This window comes from Podospora pseudopauciseta (genome assembly GCF_035222475.1).
Source record: "Podospora pseudopauciseta strain CBS 411.78 chromosome 2 map unlocalized CBS411.78m_2, whole genome shotgun sequence".
Classification (NCBI taxonomy): domain Eukaryota; kingdom Fungi; phylum Ascomycota; class Sordariomycetes; order Sordariales; family Podosporaceae; genus Podospora; species Podospora pseudopauciseta.
In genome coordinates this window covers 2,577,236-2,592,449 of record NW_026946663.1, presented here as the reverse complement: position 1 = coordinate 2,592,449, position 15,214 = coordinate 2,577,236, and the positions used below count along the sequence as shown (strand labels likewise).

General features: G+C 51.9%; 7 protein-coding genes across 7 annotated transcripts; 4 read left to right on the top strand and 3 right to left on the bottom strand.

The window, feature by feature from the left end:
* Window positions 1-116: 116 nt before the first annotated feature.
* QC763_0037280 (uncharacterized protein) lies at window positions 117-1,649 on the top strand (the record flags this gene model as incomplete). The annotated part of the gene is made up of 2 exons (XM_062905572.1): window positions 117-346; window positions 1,248-1,649. The coding sequence occupies 2 exons, from the start codon at window positions 117-119 to the stop codon at window positions 1,252-1,254; spliced, it is 237 nt and encodes a 78-aa protein (XP_062768573.1). The 3' UTR covers window positions 1,255-1,649.
* A 182-nt stretch (window positions 1,650-1,831) lies between these two features.
* On the bottom strand, window positions 1,832-3,852 carry QC763_207040 (uncharacterized protein). Its single transcript, XM_062909759.1, has 2 exons — window positions 2,138-3,852; window positions 1,832-2,078 (listed from the first exon to the last, which is right to left on the bottom strand). Exons 1-2 carry the CDS (start codon window positions 2,804-2,806, stop codon window positions 1,980-1,982), a joined length of 768 nt encoding a protein of 255 aa, XP_062768572.1. The 5' UTR covers window positions 2,807-3,852; the 3' UTR covers window positions 1,832-1,979.
* A 227-nt stretch (window positions 3,853-4,079) lies between these two features.
* Window positions 4,080-7,665, bottom strand: QC763_207030 (uncharacterized protein). The gene is made up of 3 exons (XM_062909758.1): window positions 5,831-7,665; window positions 4,892-5,778; window positions 4,080-4,825 (listed from the first exon to the last, which is right to left on the bottom strand). Exons 1-3 carry the CDS (start codon window positions 6,117-6,119, stop codon window positions 4,301-4,303), a joined length of 1,701 nt encoding a protein of 566 aa, XP_062768571.1. The 5' UTR covers window positions 6,120-7,665; the 3' UTR covers window positions 4,080-4,300.
* On the top strand, window positions 6,601-7,968 carry QC763_207020 (uncharacterized protein). The gene is made up of 2 exons (XM_062909757.1): window positions 6,601-7,473; window positions 7,580-7,968. Exons 1-2 carry the CDS (start codon window positions 6,912-6,914, stop codon window positions 7,732-7,734), a joined length of 717 nt encoding a protein of 238 aa, XP_062768570.1. The 5' UTR covers window positions 6,601-6,911; the 3' UTR covers window positions 7,735-7,968.
* A 683-nt stretch (window positions 7,969-8,651) lies between these two features.
* SDH3 (cytochrome b subunit of succinate dehydrogenase, Sdh3p) lies at window positions 8,652-9,866 on the top strand. The gene is made up of 3 exons (XM_062909756.1): window positions 8,652-8,856; window positions 9,015-9,084; window positions 9,151-9,866. The coding sequence occupies exons 1-3, from the start codon at window positions 8,817-8,819 to the stop codon at window positions 9,593-9,595; spliced, it is 555 nt and encodes a 184-aa protein (XP_062768569.1). The 5' UTR covers window positions 8,652-8,816; the 3' UTR covers window positions 9,596-9,866.
* taf6 (histone H4-like TAF Taf6, SAGA complex subunit) lies at window positions 9,685-11,902 on the bottom strand. Its single transcript, XM_062909755.1, has 2 exons — window positions 11,233-11,902; window positions 9,685-11,174 (listed from the first exon to the last, which is right to left on the bottom strand). The coding sequence occupies exons 1-2, from the start codon at window positions 11,621-11,623 to the stop codon at window positions 10,165-10,167; spliced, it is 1,401 nt and encodes a 466-aa protein (XP_062768568.1). The 5' UTR covers window positions 11,624-11,902; the 3' UTR covers window positions 9,685-10,164.
* On the top strand, window positions 11,897-14,601 carry QC763_206995 (uncharacterized protein). The gene is made up of 3 exons (XM_062909754.1): window positions 11,897-13,749; window positions 13,804-13,994; window positions 14,051-14,601. Exons 1-3 carry the CDS (start codon window positions 13,007-13,009, stop codon window positions 14,575-14,577), a joined length of 1,461 nt encoding a protein of 486 aa, XP_062768567.1. The 5' UTR covers window positions 11,897-13,006; the 3' UTR covers window positions 14,578-14,601.
* The last annotated feature ends 613 nt before the right edge of the window (window positions 14,602-15,214 follow it).

Below are 15,214 nucleotides of genomic sequence, written 5' to 3'. Positions count from 1 at the left end.
ACACCCCAAACACGGAGTTCTTGAGGAAGCTGTTTCTCTACAACTTGAAGGTTAATGACGAGACTGATTCTGGGAACACGCCACTTCACTAGATTCGGGAGAGAACCACGGTCGAGATGGTCAAGCTCGTCATTAAGCGCGGGTATCCCGTGAATGCCGTGGCCGAGGACGGCATCACCCCTCTCTCCCAGGCCCTTTTTGTCAAAAGTCTGGAGGTTGCAAGATACCTGGTTCTTGAGGAAGGTGCTGATGTCAATGAGGGAGGCACGGGTCTTCGCGGCTCTTCCCTCCACATTGCCTGCCGTGAGCCGGGTCTGGGTCTTGAATGGGCAAAGCTCTTGGTTGAGTATGGATCTAGTATCAACTAACAGGTACAACTTGAAACTGGGAACAACTTTCCAAGCCACCTGCCCTTCAACAAGGGGACGATGACGGCCAAAAGCAGCTCATCTTGCGTTATTCTGTCAACAGCGACCGGTTCTCTCTAAAGACGGGCAGAGAGGAGTTTTCACCACAGCGCGGAGCCATCTGGATCGGCAGCACCCTGAGCGCGGCAATCTTGGGAGGTGCAGAGCTGGATATTACCAAGAAGCTGATCAAACTGGGCCAAGAAGTCACCATTCGCGACGGCATGAGCCGTCATCCAATTCACTTCACCGCATATCGTGGCGTCTCCTATGTCGAATGTCTTATTCAAGCAGGAGCCAGCCTCAATACCAAAGACATGTTGGGTTGCAAACATGCTGCATATGGCCGTGTTGGGTGGATATTTGGATGTAGTCAAATACATCCTGAACCACTATCCAGATCTCGTCAATCTAGTCGACCACGATGGATGGACCCCCCCTGCTTTGGGCGATGCGCCAAGATGATAATTGGGGAGCAGAAACTACCCAATTGGCCGACATTGTCCGAGGGCTTCTTCGGTGCGTTGCAAGCCGCTTGGTGGAAGGCAAAGGAGCCTTTCGCTCCTGGACAGCTTACCAACTCGCTCAAGTCTTCAGCTACGGCCACAGCGAAGATATTGTCAGTCTTGCCACGCCGTCAGAGGATGAACTTCCATCCATGGGGTGCAGCGAACGCTAGTGGTGGATCACCAGCATCAAATACGACAGAATGGTTTGCTGAGAAAGGATGAAATTCATTGGAGGCAAGGGCACCTTGCTACGCTGTGAAGCCTGTTTGCTGGTAAGGTTTTGCATGGACTATCTACAAGGACACACGTACTAACTAATTGTGCAACTCAGACGGTAGTTGGGACGTGCTACACGTGCTATACTTGCAAAGACTATTGAATTTGCTTCAGTGCCATCACTCCGCACTCAACGGGCGCATACAGCGGTATCCCACGCATGAATTGGATGTAGTGCCCGAAGATGAGGGAAACAATCAATCGACTGCATCTGGGGTAGATAATGATAATGACGACGACGACGATGAGGAAAGTGTTGAGAGAAGAATCTGTGAAGTTCACAGCTACCAAGATGCCACAAAGGACGAGTATCAAGAGGACAAGAGCAAAGAAGAGGACACAGGGAATGATGGTGATCAGTCATGGTCCTACCAAATCAGACGGTTAGATGCTGGCATCTAACCCGCCATTCAGCCATGGGAAACTTTTATTGTTTCCATCGATGTAAACTACCCACCTATCAATAAATGATGTGCTGATGGAACAAGTCAGGCAACTTCAGAAGGAATCAGATGATGGTTGACAGTGTTGGATAGTCGCAAGATCAGAAGAAAAGCAAAGGGGATTCTTGTTGATTGTCCCTTTCACCAAAGAAATCAAACGTGAACAGTCTGTAACCAGTGAAGACATTGTGTCAATTGGTGAAGAACTATATACAAAAGTTGATTGACATGAATCAAAGCGGGCGAAATGCTACCATGGCTCACGTCAAAGCGAGGAAACCAAGGCATGTACCCAAAATTGTCTTCCACTAATCATCCTCATCCCGTGGACTTCATCAAACCACTTAAGCAGAGAAGTCACGAGCCTTCTTGGAGGCACCGCGCCACACGGGAGGGCCGGGGACTACATAGGTCTGGGGAATGTTGCGGTTGTTGATGGGGACCTATCATACTCGTGTCAGCCATTATCCCATTTCAACTTCCCTCGCAGACAACAACTTACCCTAATGTTAGAGTCACCATCCTTGCAGTACCCAGGAATAGCAGCCTTGTAAGAGCTATCCGGCTGAGCCGAGCCAGACCCGCCAACCACGAGCTGAGCGCACTCGGGGTAGAACTGAGGAGCATTGGCCTGGTGAAGGGCAATCAACTCGTGGCGAATGAGATAGTTTCCAGGAGCAAGCCCCGAAGGAATAGTGCTAGTCCACTGTTTGTTGCCACCGACAAGCTTGGCAATCTCCCACCCAGACGGGTTCTCCGAGTCGAGGAACACGCCGTTGCTAGCCTTGAAGCCACCCTCATCAATCTTGAACCAGCCGGAGCCAGACCCGTCGCAGGAGCTGAAGGCGCCCGGGCACTTGTACATCCAGACGATGACGGGGCCCTGGGAGTGGGTCCACTGCTGCCAGACGGCGCTGACCTTGGAGCCGGGCTGGACGGGGGCGGACTCGGTGGCCGAGGTGCCACCGTTGCAGCGGAGCTGGGAGGCGCTGCAAGAGGTGATGGGGTTGTAGTTGGGCCATTGGCGCTGGATCACATTCTTGCTGTTGGCAGGGGAGAAGCCCTGGTAGCCGGGGTAGGTCTTGCCGTCGATGATGTAGCTGGTGACGGCACCGTGGGCGTTGACGCCGGCGGCGAGGAGGCCGAGGGTGCTGATGAGGGAGGTCAACATTTTGAATTTGGTTTTGGCTGGCTGGTGGCACAAGAGCAAGAAATGTGATGAGACAGGAAAGGAGAAGAGTGAGGGTGTGGAAGATGAGCCTGAGTCTTTAAAAGGTAGAGATAGTCGTGGGAAGGCTACATCGGTTGCCGTTTAGGGACGTTCCATTTACATGGTTGCGGCTTGCTCTGCCGTTGCATGGCGGGGCGGGTGGGATACACAAGCCGACATTCCCCCAGATTCTCCAGTTCATTTGCGATTGCCCCAGGTTTTCCAGTCTAGGCCCGCTGCTGGGTTCCCGCTCGACTGTCAGTGGTTGTGTGGTGTTGCCGCTCGCTTTGCGATTTGCCGGCTAATATGGGGTTGGGTCCCTGTCAAGACGGAGCTTGTTGTTGCGCTCTTTTGTGACTGAACCCACACATGATGAGCGGATCCTGCACCAACGACTGGTGGGAAGTGGTTGAATTAATATAAAAGGAGACCCGCGCGCAATATCAACAGCGGGAAGAATGGCCGAAGTGGACTGGGGCGCTTCCCTAGTTCATGGCAGGAAAAGACAGTGAGATATTATGAAGCCAGGCAGTCGTGACACGGGACAGCCGGCCGTCAAATGACGTATCGTACCGTGTGACTTGATTACTTACATGTCTAGAAGGAAGGTCGACCATCGCGGTAACGGATCGTGATATGCCGAAGCCACAACCGAGATTCAAGTCCACGGGACGGTTAGTCTGCGATTTACATCTTCACACACACGGCTTGACGCTCGGTGCTTTTCTGCTTTTGGACAGCCACGCAAACCAGGATGCTTGGGCAGATCTCGGAATCCCGTACCGAAAGATGCGCCACTGCTGACCACTCGACCAATCTGGCATGGATGATGAGTTGCATCGCCGTCCATTTGTATGCTTGACTATGAGTAGTGTTCGGTTGCTGGGGCGGCTCACCATGTTTCATGCCTCCTCCAAGGCGGGATGAATCGTGATGACCATTGAGGAATGATGATGATAGATGCGGTGCAATCTCGCACTGCCACACTGCAATGCGGCCTGACTGCTTGGCCAGAAAGATGAAAATAAATTGAGGGTGTGTGATGCAGACGGGAAGGAGGTGCTTACCTGGAAAGTGCCAACTCCATCAGGATTAATTATGGATTATGATGGAACTTGATGGTGATAGAAGGATGGAATGCGACACGCTATTCGACGCAAATTCGGGGTGTCGGGGCGTTATCGCTGAAGAATGTCCCTCTCGTCAGCACACAGAGCACGTGCAGAGTCGCCAGTCAGAGAAAGAAAGTTGAAATCTTTGTTGTCTTCCAATAGTTCTATCGCGTTATCCCGTCCCATGCCCAAACGAAGTAGAAAGTCCGTACCCAGCCAATAATATAATGCTATGCCGTTGAAAGTAAACCCTGCGCCATATATATGCAAAGACAGTCCTTATCTCATGTCCCATTCATCGTCTCATTCATGATTCGTAAACGCTCATGTTCTCACGCCATTGTCACAGCGAACCATAACCGCTATGGACACTGGCATTTCCGTCCCACAGGAGCGGTTGCGTCGTCGCCTCCCTGGGACCTGTTGTTGGAACCTTGTGATATCTCATCACTTCTTCGCCCGTCTCATCAATAACCGTCTCCGCCACAATAGTGTAGCCACCAAGCTTTGGTAAAAGCTTGGTCCACACCGCCCAATACACCACGCCCAGCAGCAAAATGGCAATTCCCACGAGAGGGAATGCGTAGTATGGATAGCCATCGGCGTTCCAGTCGCTGTTTGGTGGGATGAAGGGTGTGATGGCGAGGAAAATGTTGAGTAGGAGGTACACAATGGTAACCGGAAGCCACGTGCGCCACGGCGACGACCAGTTCTCGGACTTCTTGAACTGCAGGTAAATAAGCCCACCAGCAACCATGGTGTTGATCCATGCTCCTGGGTATGTGTACAGATTGACAATGAAGTTGTAGGCCGGGCCGGGAGGGGGTGCAACGAGCACAATAACGGTGACGATCCAATGCAAAAACAGCTGTAAAGGTGGTCAGTAAAGTTCGAGTGGTATCAGTCAGAATAGTCAGACTGGAAAAGAACATACCGCTGCAGCAGGGGTCCGGAAGGGCTTGGTAGAAGCCCAAAAGTTGCTCCATGGTAGGATTCCCTCCTTTGCCAACTCCTGGTTGACACGGGAGTGGGCGAAGCTGACGGCGAGAACATTCCCGATATTGCTTAAGGCGACGAAAGCCGGCAAGCTCCTGGCGGCGATGCTCTCTCCAAACATGTTGCGGAAGAAGAGGCCAGCAACAATAACCTCGGACTTTGCCAGCTCGGCCTTTGGAATAGCCGCAAAATAAGCCACATTCGCCAACACATACAGGACGGTAACTCCAATGACCGCGAGAGGCGCCGCAATTTTCAGTGTTCTCTGGGGATTCTTGAGTTCTCCCATGACATAGTTGGCGTTTTCCCACCCCTTGTAGCTGTAAACAACCTGCAGGAGAGCGGTAGCATACGCATAGGCCCCGCCACCGCCATACCCATCCCCCTTTTCGATGGCCCAAAAGTTGTCGAAGTTGTGAGGGTCCGGGATCAAGCGGTATCCTGCCAATGCCGCAAATCCAGCGAAGACAATGAGCAACAAAACCAGCACCTTGAAGACCCCGAGTGCGTTGGTAAGTCGCAGGCCCCATGTGGGTTTGATTGCGTGGAGGAGCACGACGAATGTCATACAGGCGACGGCGATTATCCGTGGAACCAAGCCATCAGGCATAGGGTGACCACATGCTAGCAGCACATATCGACCGAATGCAAGAGAGTTGCCAGCAGAAAACCCGAGCAAGATCATCTGGACAGCAAAGACGCTTGTGATGAGAAATGGCGGTTTCCGGAATACACGTTCCAGGTAGTTCTTCTCGCCTCCAGAGCGTGGAATAGCAAGGCCAAATTCGAGGTAGACACTGAGACCGGACAGAGTGAGAAGTCCAGCTGTGCTTTGTTAGCAAACATGAGTTGAGTCACTAGGAATCGATCAACTCACCGACTGCCCACAAGAGAATACTGATGCCAACCGATCCGGTCGAAGCGAAAATACTGGATGGTGTGGAGAATATGCCGGTGCCGATCATCTTGTTGAGGATCAAGAAGACAGCACCTGTGACACCAATTTTTCTCGAGTCTGGGACTCCATATCCAAGGCTGCTCCCCGTCTTTCCGCTGAGTAGAGAACCGTTCTCATCGTAGACCTCGCTGGCGGCTTCACTGTCGACATGGTCGGAAAACGTGTCATTGTCGACGGGCGGCTTCTTGTAACTTGTGGCGTCCGCCATGGTGGAAGGCTCTGAGTGAGAATGGAGTTCCTCGGATGAAGGAGCCCTAATTGTGTTGTGCAGAGAGGCGGCGCTCCTGCAAGGTTGGTGAACCGGTGTCGACGTAACGATTAACGCAGGGTCCGGTGCACAAACCGCTTCAAAGCCAAAAACGCGCTGAGTGGGAGAGGTAGAAGAAAAGCGCCAGGTTCGAAAGGCAGATAGCCCAATATATTGGGTCTACAATACTGAGATATCGCCATCTTCGGAAGTCATGATCTGAAGCCTCTTCAGAGTCATCTGTCTGCCATGCATCCTTAGTCGATTGCGTGCTCGTGAGACCTGATGGCGGTCATGTCATTGGTCTCCACCATTCCCAGCGCCGGGCTCGGATATCGGGCGGGTGTCGGTGCGCACGCGATTCGACGTTGAACTAACCAATCAAAATTGTCAGCGGTGACCCCAGTAGCTTCTTCCAACGTCAACTCATCCACCTCAGCCCAGAGCATCGGTTTCTCAACCGTTTCTGATGTTCTTGCGGCGTGCTCATGTTTCGCGATTTTCGGCGATTTTGAGAAACTAGGCTTCACGCTATCTCGTTTTCTTGGCTTTTTATCAGCATATCCAAACCTACCAACTACATCAACAGCCGGGCTGTGACTCGAGAATCAAACTTTCAAACATATCGGTGTCATCTTCATATGTGACCTAGTCTCAAACTGCACTGCCAACATGGGTGCACTCTCGCTTTAATACTTCCTGTCTTCTCAAGCCCTTATCAACACCATTCCCCCCCTGGTACCCTCGCCCAAGATGAGTGCCCCACCTGACGACACCATGGGCAACACAACAAATGGTTCTCCAGAAGCAGGAGACAGTACGGCAGCGGACCCTTCAACTTCAATCGCATTCACGCCTCTTCATAAACTTCCACTCGAACTTCGGTTCATGATTTACCGCCACACATGGGAGCCAAAAACCATCACAATTTCAAGCCCTGGCGTTGGCAGAATCCATGTCTACCCCGAGCTGCCTGTAACCCTGCGCATCAACAGCGAAACCCGACAGGAGACATTGAGGCACTACTATGAGTGTAATATCTGGTCAAGATATGTCAACCATACCACCAATGAGTCCGGCGAGAGATGCAGAAAGGCATATATCAATCCATCTTTGGATACGCTATTCCTGGATCACTTCCCAACTATCACCAGGATCGATATCCCCACCCCCCCGGTCAAGAAGCCGTGCCTACGGATCATTTTAAGCGCATACATCGACCAGCCGGGTGCTCTTGAGCTATTGCACGCCAAATCGGGTCTCGAGCCGCTCATTCTTGAGATGGAGGTCGAGCAACGAATCACAAGAAGGAGAAGTAGGTCAGGTTCAGTGACAGGCTGGACCTCTGGATCAGCTGAATCTGACTAATTGACGGGCGTATCATTGTGAAAACTGAAGATCAGGGCGCTGACAATATTCAGGGTTATGGGGTGGTCTTGTTACTGAACGTGGAGGAAGATATACCCCTTGCTTTGGCCCGTGCCCAAGGACGTCGTTTAACTTTTGGTTCGGCCAAAGAATCAGTAGAAGGAGAAGGGGGTTAAGCTTAGCTTGGTCCTATGCATCAGCAGAATAGATTGATTGCCAGGCATGTCCAAGGCCAAGGCGCTAACGATCTCGACACTCAGGATCAGGAATGGGAGGGTTCAAGTGTATGGATGTGCAGACTTTTAATAGGACAGAGGCCGTCGTTTTACTCTGACCTCTGATTTGTGAAAGAGATGAATCAGTAGTCATTGCTCATGTTGATCCAAGCAATGTAATTCAATATGTTGATGAATGCAAATGTTGTCGTGACGGTCTTGATGCGAGAGCCTCCACAAAAACTACTCGTTGGGCTTACAGAAGCTGGGTTGTCTCTGCCAAAGCGATGTTCATGCTCAGCAGATATCAATCTCAAAAGCTTGGCTCATTCAAGACTTCATCCATACTTGATTCTCATCCAGGTGCCAAATAAAATTGGAAGTATGCAGCGAACACGTTCTATCAAACGAACAGAGACGGCCCGTCAAGTATTAGAGCCAAGCGTTGAGGTGAGCATGGTGTACCCATCACTCCACACATTGGCGACATGACAGCGACTGCCAAGCGATGACCAAAAGCGCCAAGCCAAACACAAACGCAAACACACAAACCAAAGAATGACATGTAGATCTCTTTTTGAAACAGCAACCAGACTGAGGAAACTGGAGACTGAGATTAACGACGGATCTCTTTCTTCTCTGGGCACCCGTAGACACCAAAGCGTCTGAGGTTACCACTATATTGCATCACCGACTCGCAAAACAGTGACGCTGTGGTTGAGCTCCCATACTATCTGAAGAAGAAAAAGAGGAAAAGGCAAGCAAAATTTTTGGCGCGGAGATTTGCATTTTGATGTCGCAAAGTGGGGCCGGGTGTTGGAGCGTCACGTGCTCCCTTTCAAAAAAGCCAAAAGAGAGCTGCACGGTCCACCTCATCCCGCATTCGAATCATCTGCTTTGTGATTGGTCGCATCAAGCCGAGGTGCCGACACCTGCCGGGTTCGAGGCGTCGGATTCCCGACTGCTTCTCAATTGCCAACTTCGCGACAGCATCATTGACCTTCTCTCTGCTCAAAACACATTGGGGTACCTGCTTCTGCCGCCAGTTCACTTTCACACACGCAAACCACACAAAATGATTGCCCAACGGACAGGCACGACGGCTCTCCGCAGAGGTACGAAGCCCACTATCCTGCTGGACAAAGCGTTTTCTTTTTTGGATCGATATACACGGACAACCGGGAACTTGGGAGGAGAAGATATCGCATGGACATGAAAGGACGTCGTCATCACCAAACCGATCGCTAACATCATCTCTCCGCAACCTTCACAGTCGCCGCCAACCCCAATGCCGTCTTCACATCCACCTTTGCCAAGGCTGCCATGTCCCAAATGCAAACGAGGTACTTCCCCTCCCCCTCCAACTTACGATGATACGAACCAACCAATCTAACCCCCCCGGAATCCAGACAAGCCACCACCCAGAAAATCTCCGCCACCGAAGCCCGCTCCATCCTAGACGCCCAACGCCTCAACCGCCCCGTCTCCCCCCACCTCGAAATCTACGACAAGCAGCAGACCTTCTTCGGCGGCTCCATCTGGCAGCGCTTCACCGGCTCCGGCCTCTCGGGCGGCCTCTACGTCTTCGGCGCTGCCTACCTCGCCGCCCCCCTCCTCGGCTGGCACCTCGAGTCCGCCTCCCTCGTCTCCGCATTCGGTGCCCTCCCCTTTGCCGTCAAGTCCGGCGTCAAGTTCCTCGTCGCCTGGCCTTTTGCCTTCCACGCCTTCAACGGCGTCCGCCACCTCGCCCTCGACCTGGGCATGTTCATGAAGAGGCAGCAGATTGTCAAGGGGGGGTGGTACATCTGGGGCGCTTCGTTGGTCAGCGGGCTGTACTTGGCTTTCTTCCTTTAAAATGTGTGTGAATAGCGGGCAAAAGTTCTATTTGGAAGAGAGGTCAAATCATGAAAACTGGGGGGGCAGTGAGGTGGGGGAAGAGACCAGGAAAATACCAAGGGCAGGATAGGGGGTGAGTGTGTGAGTAGGAGAAGGCAGAGCGGGGGAGTCAAGTTGCAGAATGTGTAACACTGGTAAGGAGAGGGGGAAAGGTTATAGACGGCCGAAGCCAGGACACCATTTGTATAGCCACAACAGAGCATGTTTTTTGTCGCTGTTTGTTTATTATGCAAAGATTATTTATACTTGCATTGATCGCTATTTTTGCAGAAACCAGGGCTTGAAGATGATTCAATGTTGGCCCCTTCTTCATGGATATAAAGTTTCGTTGTGAATCGGCTCTGTTTGACCACCCAAAAAACAAACCCGCAAATCAAATATCAACGGTTTAGCAACCTTTCTCCTTTTTGCCGAAACCTCCATAAACACCAAACGCCGCGCTGTCCAAGCCAGAGAAGAACCCCTTCCCGAATGTGATGATGATTATGATGATCATGATGGAGTCAAAGCCAACCAAACAACCCCTCCTACTCCAAGTGCCGTACCTCCAAGATCGCCTTGTTGAGCGTGTGGTCCGCCAGCGCGAGCACCCTTCTCCCGATGGTCTCCCCCAGGAAATCAACAATCTGCTGCGCTTCCCGCTCGAGATCCACGCCGTTGACGCCATTGGCATTAGGCTTGACGTCACCCCCGACAGCACCCTTGATCGCCTTCATGATACCGCCTACCAACATCTCGTACTCGAGTTTATGCGCCTCACCCTTGTCGTGGAGGGGTTGGAGGACGGCCTGGTCGAAGCTCTTGACATTGGGGAGCATAAGGATCCGGACTGCTTCCGGCCCTCCGGCGGCAGCGACCCCACTTATGGCGCCGAACAGCACGGCCGGGGGACGGTTGGGTTCCATAAAGTACTTGAGGCATGTCCTGGTGAGCTTGGGGCGGAGTTGGCGGTTGCTCTTGTTATACTTGGTTGCAAGAACACCAAGGAGACTGGCGGCTAACTCGCGGAGGCTGTACTGATCTTTGACTGTGTCGGTTCCGTCTTCGATACCGCCTAGTTTGTTGGACATGAGGCAGGTGAGGATCGGGGCGGCGAGGGAGCTGGCGTAAGGGTCGAGGAAGAAGTTGGGGTTTTGGATGATGGCTTCGGTGAGTTCCATCATTTGGCGCAGGACAAAGAGATCATCGAGGCGGAGCGTGACTTGATTCGCAATGAAGTTGACAAAGTAGGGGAGGAGCTGGTGGAGGCCTGGGTCGGAGCGGACGGACTCCAGGGCGGCCATGCGCAATCGGGTCTTTTCTTCATCGGGGTCATCGTCGAGGATAGCGGATTGGATCTTGTCGAAGTAGAGGATAAGCTCTTTGCTGATGACGTGCTTAACGGCTGGTCGGAAGGAGACATTGTCATTGCCGGCGAGGGCAGCCAGGGCCGGATTGGCGCCTGGGCCCTTTGGTAGGAGGTCCTTTGAGGATGTTTCGGCGGTGGTTGGGTTCTGGGGGATTGAGGGTTGGACGCCTTCGAGGGCAAGCCAGTGTGCTAAAGCAAACAAAGGTCAGTTTTCTTGTGAATCACACAAGTCGCATACGATACTAACAGGTGAAACTTGTATCCCGAGGGACCTTCGGTAGCGGCGCGTTAATCAGCTTCTCGAAATCCACCTCCTCGTCTTCGATGTAGAACAGCGGCTGGCCGGGTCCCAGGCTCGCCTCTCCATAGCGCAAGGGTCGGGTTGATTCATAACCATACAATGGTTCGACTTGTAGTACGCGCATGGCATTGGAGACATCTTGGACAGTGAGGGTGGTGCGATTGGAGGCCCTCATGAAGCGAAGCGACTCGATGATGACCTGGCCGATCCGATATTCGACATCCTGGGCCAGCACTCGCAGCGGTTCATCACCAAGGGAAATTCCTATTGAATCGGCCACGTCTCTGACATTTTCTGGATTCCAGAGCAATTTTGGATTGGAATCGTTTGCAGCCATGTTTGCGACACGGTGATGTTTGAATGTGGTGATCTGCCGCCGTTGGAAGTCTTGCAGTTGCAGCTTGCGGTGGCTCTGGGTCGCTGTGGTGAGCAAAAGCAGCCGCGGTGAAGGCGCGCTAGGCAAGGTGGGGCTGCTCTCGGCGGGTCATTGATGTGGTCCAAGCACGAATTTTTGGCAGTTGGGGGCCTGCAGGTGGCACGTGATGGTGCTGCCAGGTACGTAGTATGCACGGACCAAAGCTCCTGACCAGCCTGCGAAACACCACCAAGCCAGATCGAGAAAAATTAACAATAATTTACACGTGCGGTTCCTGCACGCCATCTACCGTTTTGCAACATGTTCAAAGAACTACGCTTCTTAACACGTAGGGCGTAGGGTCAGTTAGCTAGCAGATGAGGCTCGGACTACCGTAAACTCGCACCACTCCAGGTTCTTCGGATGCCAAACTAACCTCTCCGGATAAGCGTTGTCACAACCTTCCTAACAACCAGCCAGAAGACCCGAGCGAATGGCCTTCGCACCCGTGTTCTGTGCACTGTTTTCTCTGCAGCGAGCTGTCAGATATGCATATTCATCTCGCTTGTCATTATGTTCGTCGTGACACAGCATGCTACTCCATGCTCCTGATGCACTCCGATACCAAGCCGGTAGGAAATCGGGTGGCTAGCGGTCTTGGTCCGGCTTCTGCTATCAAACTAGGCGCAGTTGACCGGGATTCCTGCAGGTGCTGGTGGCAACTGCAGAGCATACTACCCAGGAACAGACACGTCGCTGGCCTTGATATCCACTGCTCCAGATCACACCAGTCAATGACGACTCATGCTGCACCAAGGTCAACAGAGCTGACATTCACGCTGAGAATGTCGGTGAATCTAATACCTGGGCTTGAGGATGTTGGTATCTGCGTGCACACCTTGACGGGAAGCCAAGCCGCTCTGTCGGCCGCCTTACAGCGAAGAGATTACTTCGGCCCTCCGCGATGGGTCAAGACCTCATTTCATGTTCAATAAACCAATCAAGTTCCCGGAAGACACCGAGAAACCAGCCTCATCCTTAACCATGCGTATTAATGTATTGTCTCAGAGACACTGGCGCCTGTGGAGTAGTGGCAAAGGACAGAGCCTCAACCGGCGTACATTGTGTTGAGGCTGGGGGCCAAGAAGAATGGCAGTCATCCCCCGTAGTGACGGCTCGAGAGAGCGGACGTCTTTCTTGTTCTTCCTATTTCTACATCATTCTCTGCCCTCCATCAATCCATTGCTTGTACGCCAAAACCACTTATCAGCCCCGATATTTACGCCCTGAGATTTGCGCCCATCTACCACAGTTTTGACATTAAGCCAGTCATTCCCGCTCGAATGTGTTTTTGGCTCTTCGGCGATGCCATCCTGGCCTAACATGGTCTCACTACCAGTTGACCAGACACCTTCACATCGAAGATCACCAGAACCTTCTCAAAATCCTACAAGCTGCCATGACGCGCCTTCCATTACTCAGAACTGCCGACATTCATGCCCCGATACTAGCACGAACGATAACATCAAGCGGCTTGATTTCTCAGTCGCTTTGGCCGGGGACTGGAAGGATAGGATTCCTCGTCGACTCCCAGAAACGCCATCATATGCAAAGACCAAGAGTCACGATTCAAAGCCCGTGGACGCCAATCAAAACTTTCTGACATGCCTGTCATCGAATATTTCCGCGTTAACTCTCAACCCTGACTCTTCACACCCGCCAGGCCATCGATCCGATGTTGAGCTCTCAATTTCTTTGGCCGTTCATGAGAAGGCATGCTTCACGACAGATCAGCTAGGCGACGCGGGTGGCACCGTAGACTCCTCACGTGCAGAACACGATAATCAGCCCTCGAACTCGATGACCAAGTTGGCCATCACAACACGAGCCACGAAGAGAATGAAACGCAAGCGTAACTCTACAGCCGATGATGACCAAGAAGAGGACGAAGAAGGTGACGGCGACGATCGGCGTTGCAGCGACGGGAAAGAAACGCCGTCATCAAACCGTCCGATGGCTTGTCCTTATCGTAAATGGGATAAAAAGAAATTCAACTACCACGAGTATCCCAAATGCACAAAGAGCTTCCGCGACCTCACCGATGTCAAGTACGTTACACTTTTCTGTTTTTGTTGCAAGTTTTCACTGACAGGATTGTGCAGGCAACATATCAAGAAGGAGCACGTTCTAGCTCCATCTGAACTACCAAGCCATCGTCGCCAGGGTTTTGAGAACGGTATCAATCAGTATGTGGTAGACCAACTCAGGGACAGAAAAGATCGCACGAAGATACACGAATGGCCGAGGTTGTGGGTCTTTCTTTTCAACGACGATACCAACATTCCCAGTTCTGGTAGGTAGTACTACGTTCTGCTTTTTGTTGTCCATGCTAATGTCTCTTTCATTCAGACTACGAACCTTGCCAGGTATTCGAGTCAAACGAGGTGACGGATATGATGAATCAGCTTGCCGGCCACTTCGGACCCCCTAACGTAGGCACCGACACTGCCATAAGAAACATTCAGTCCGCATACCTTACAAATCGAAACACAGTAACCCATGTGACTGGAGCTCCGAAACGAAAGAAGGACGGGAGACAAAAGGCCAGGCATCTCAACACAGGCGCACAAGGGACTCAACAGGTCACCAGCCTCGCCAACGACAGGTATCGGAAACTTGCACCCAGAGCCGCTGATGACAACACTCCTGCGCGTTCCGAGGACTTCACAACGGCCTCCTCCATCATGAGCTCCCGTGCCAGCCCAGTTAGACGCTCAGCTCGACTTACTTCCCAGCCGGCTCACAGTGTCTATCCCCCCGTTCCTGAACCGTGGGATAGTCTGCAACACTTCCCCGAATATGGCGCCGACTCTGGCTGGACATCCAACGCTCGTGGCATTGACCAAGACATGACCGAAAATGGTAACCAGGTCTAGATGTGTCCATTTGTGCTGGCATTGCTGCTCGCTCTTATGCATCAGGTCGCTGCTCAGAATCTCAACATTACTGAGCATGTCATCGATGATCAAACAATTCCAATTTGTTCTTCTTGTGTTGCTCATCATGCATTTCTTTATCATTTACACTCCGATTTTCGGTTTACCTGTTTAATGTCTACTACCAGTACATAGATACTGAAAATGGTGTCGTGGTCGATTCAACATCGGCGTATCTAGTTAGAATCATGTACTTATCGTCTTTCCAGCACAAATCTCACCTTTTCCCCTGTTTTTACAGATCTCAAAAGCCCTTCTCGTGGTTGCCAGTTGCCAAGGATGTTTGACCCCACCAACAATGAAGCCCCTGAGCCCCTGAATTGGGGTAAATAAAGAGTTGCAGATGTGGGGTCATGTGGCAGTCTCCCGCAAGCACATCGTAAGGGACAAATTGTCGAATGCTTAAAGTGCCAAAATGGAGCAGTTTTGTTGCGCTAAGGGTAGGATTAGATGTTTGCACTCATACAAGGTTGAAGGTTGAAAGAACCTTGAAGAATACAGTGTCTGCGGCCGTTTGGTTGGTCATCCACACTAATGAATGGCAGCCCACTGGGGAAAGTCGTCGCTCTGCCACAAA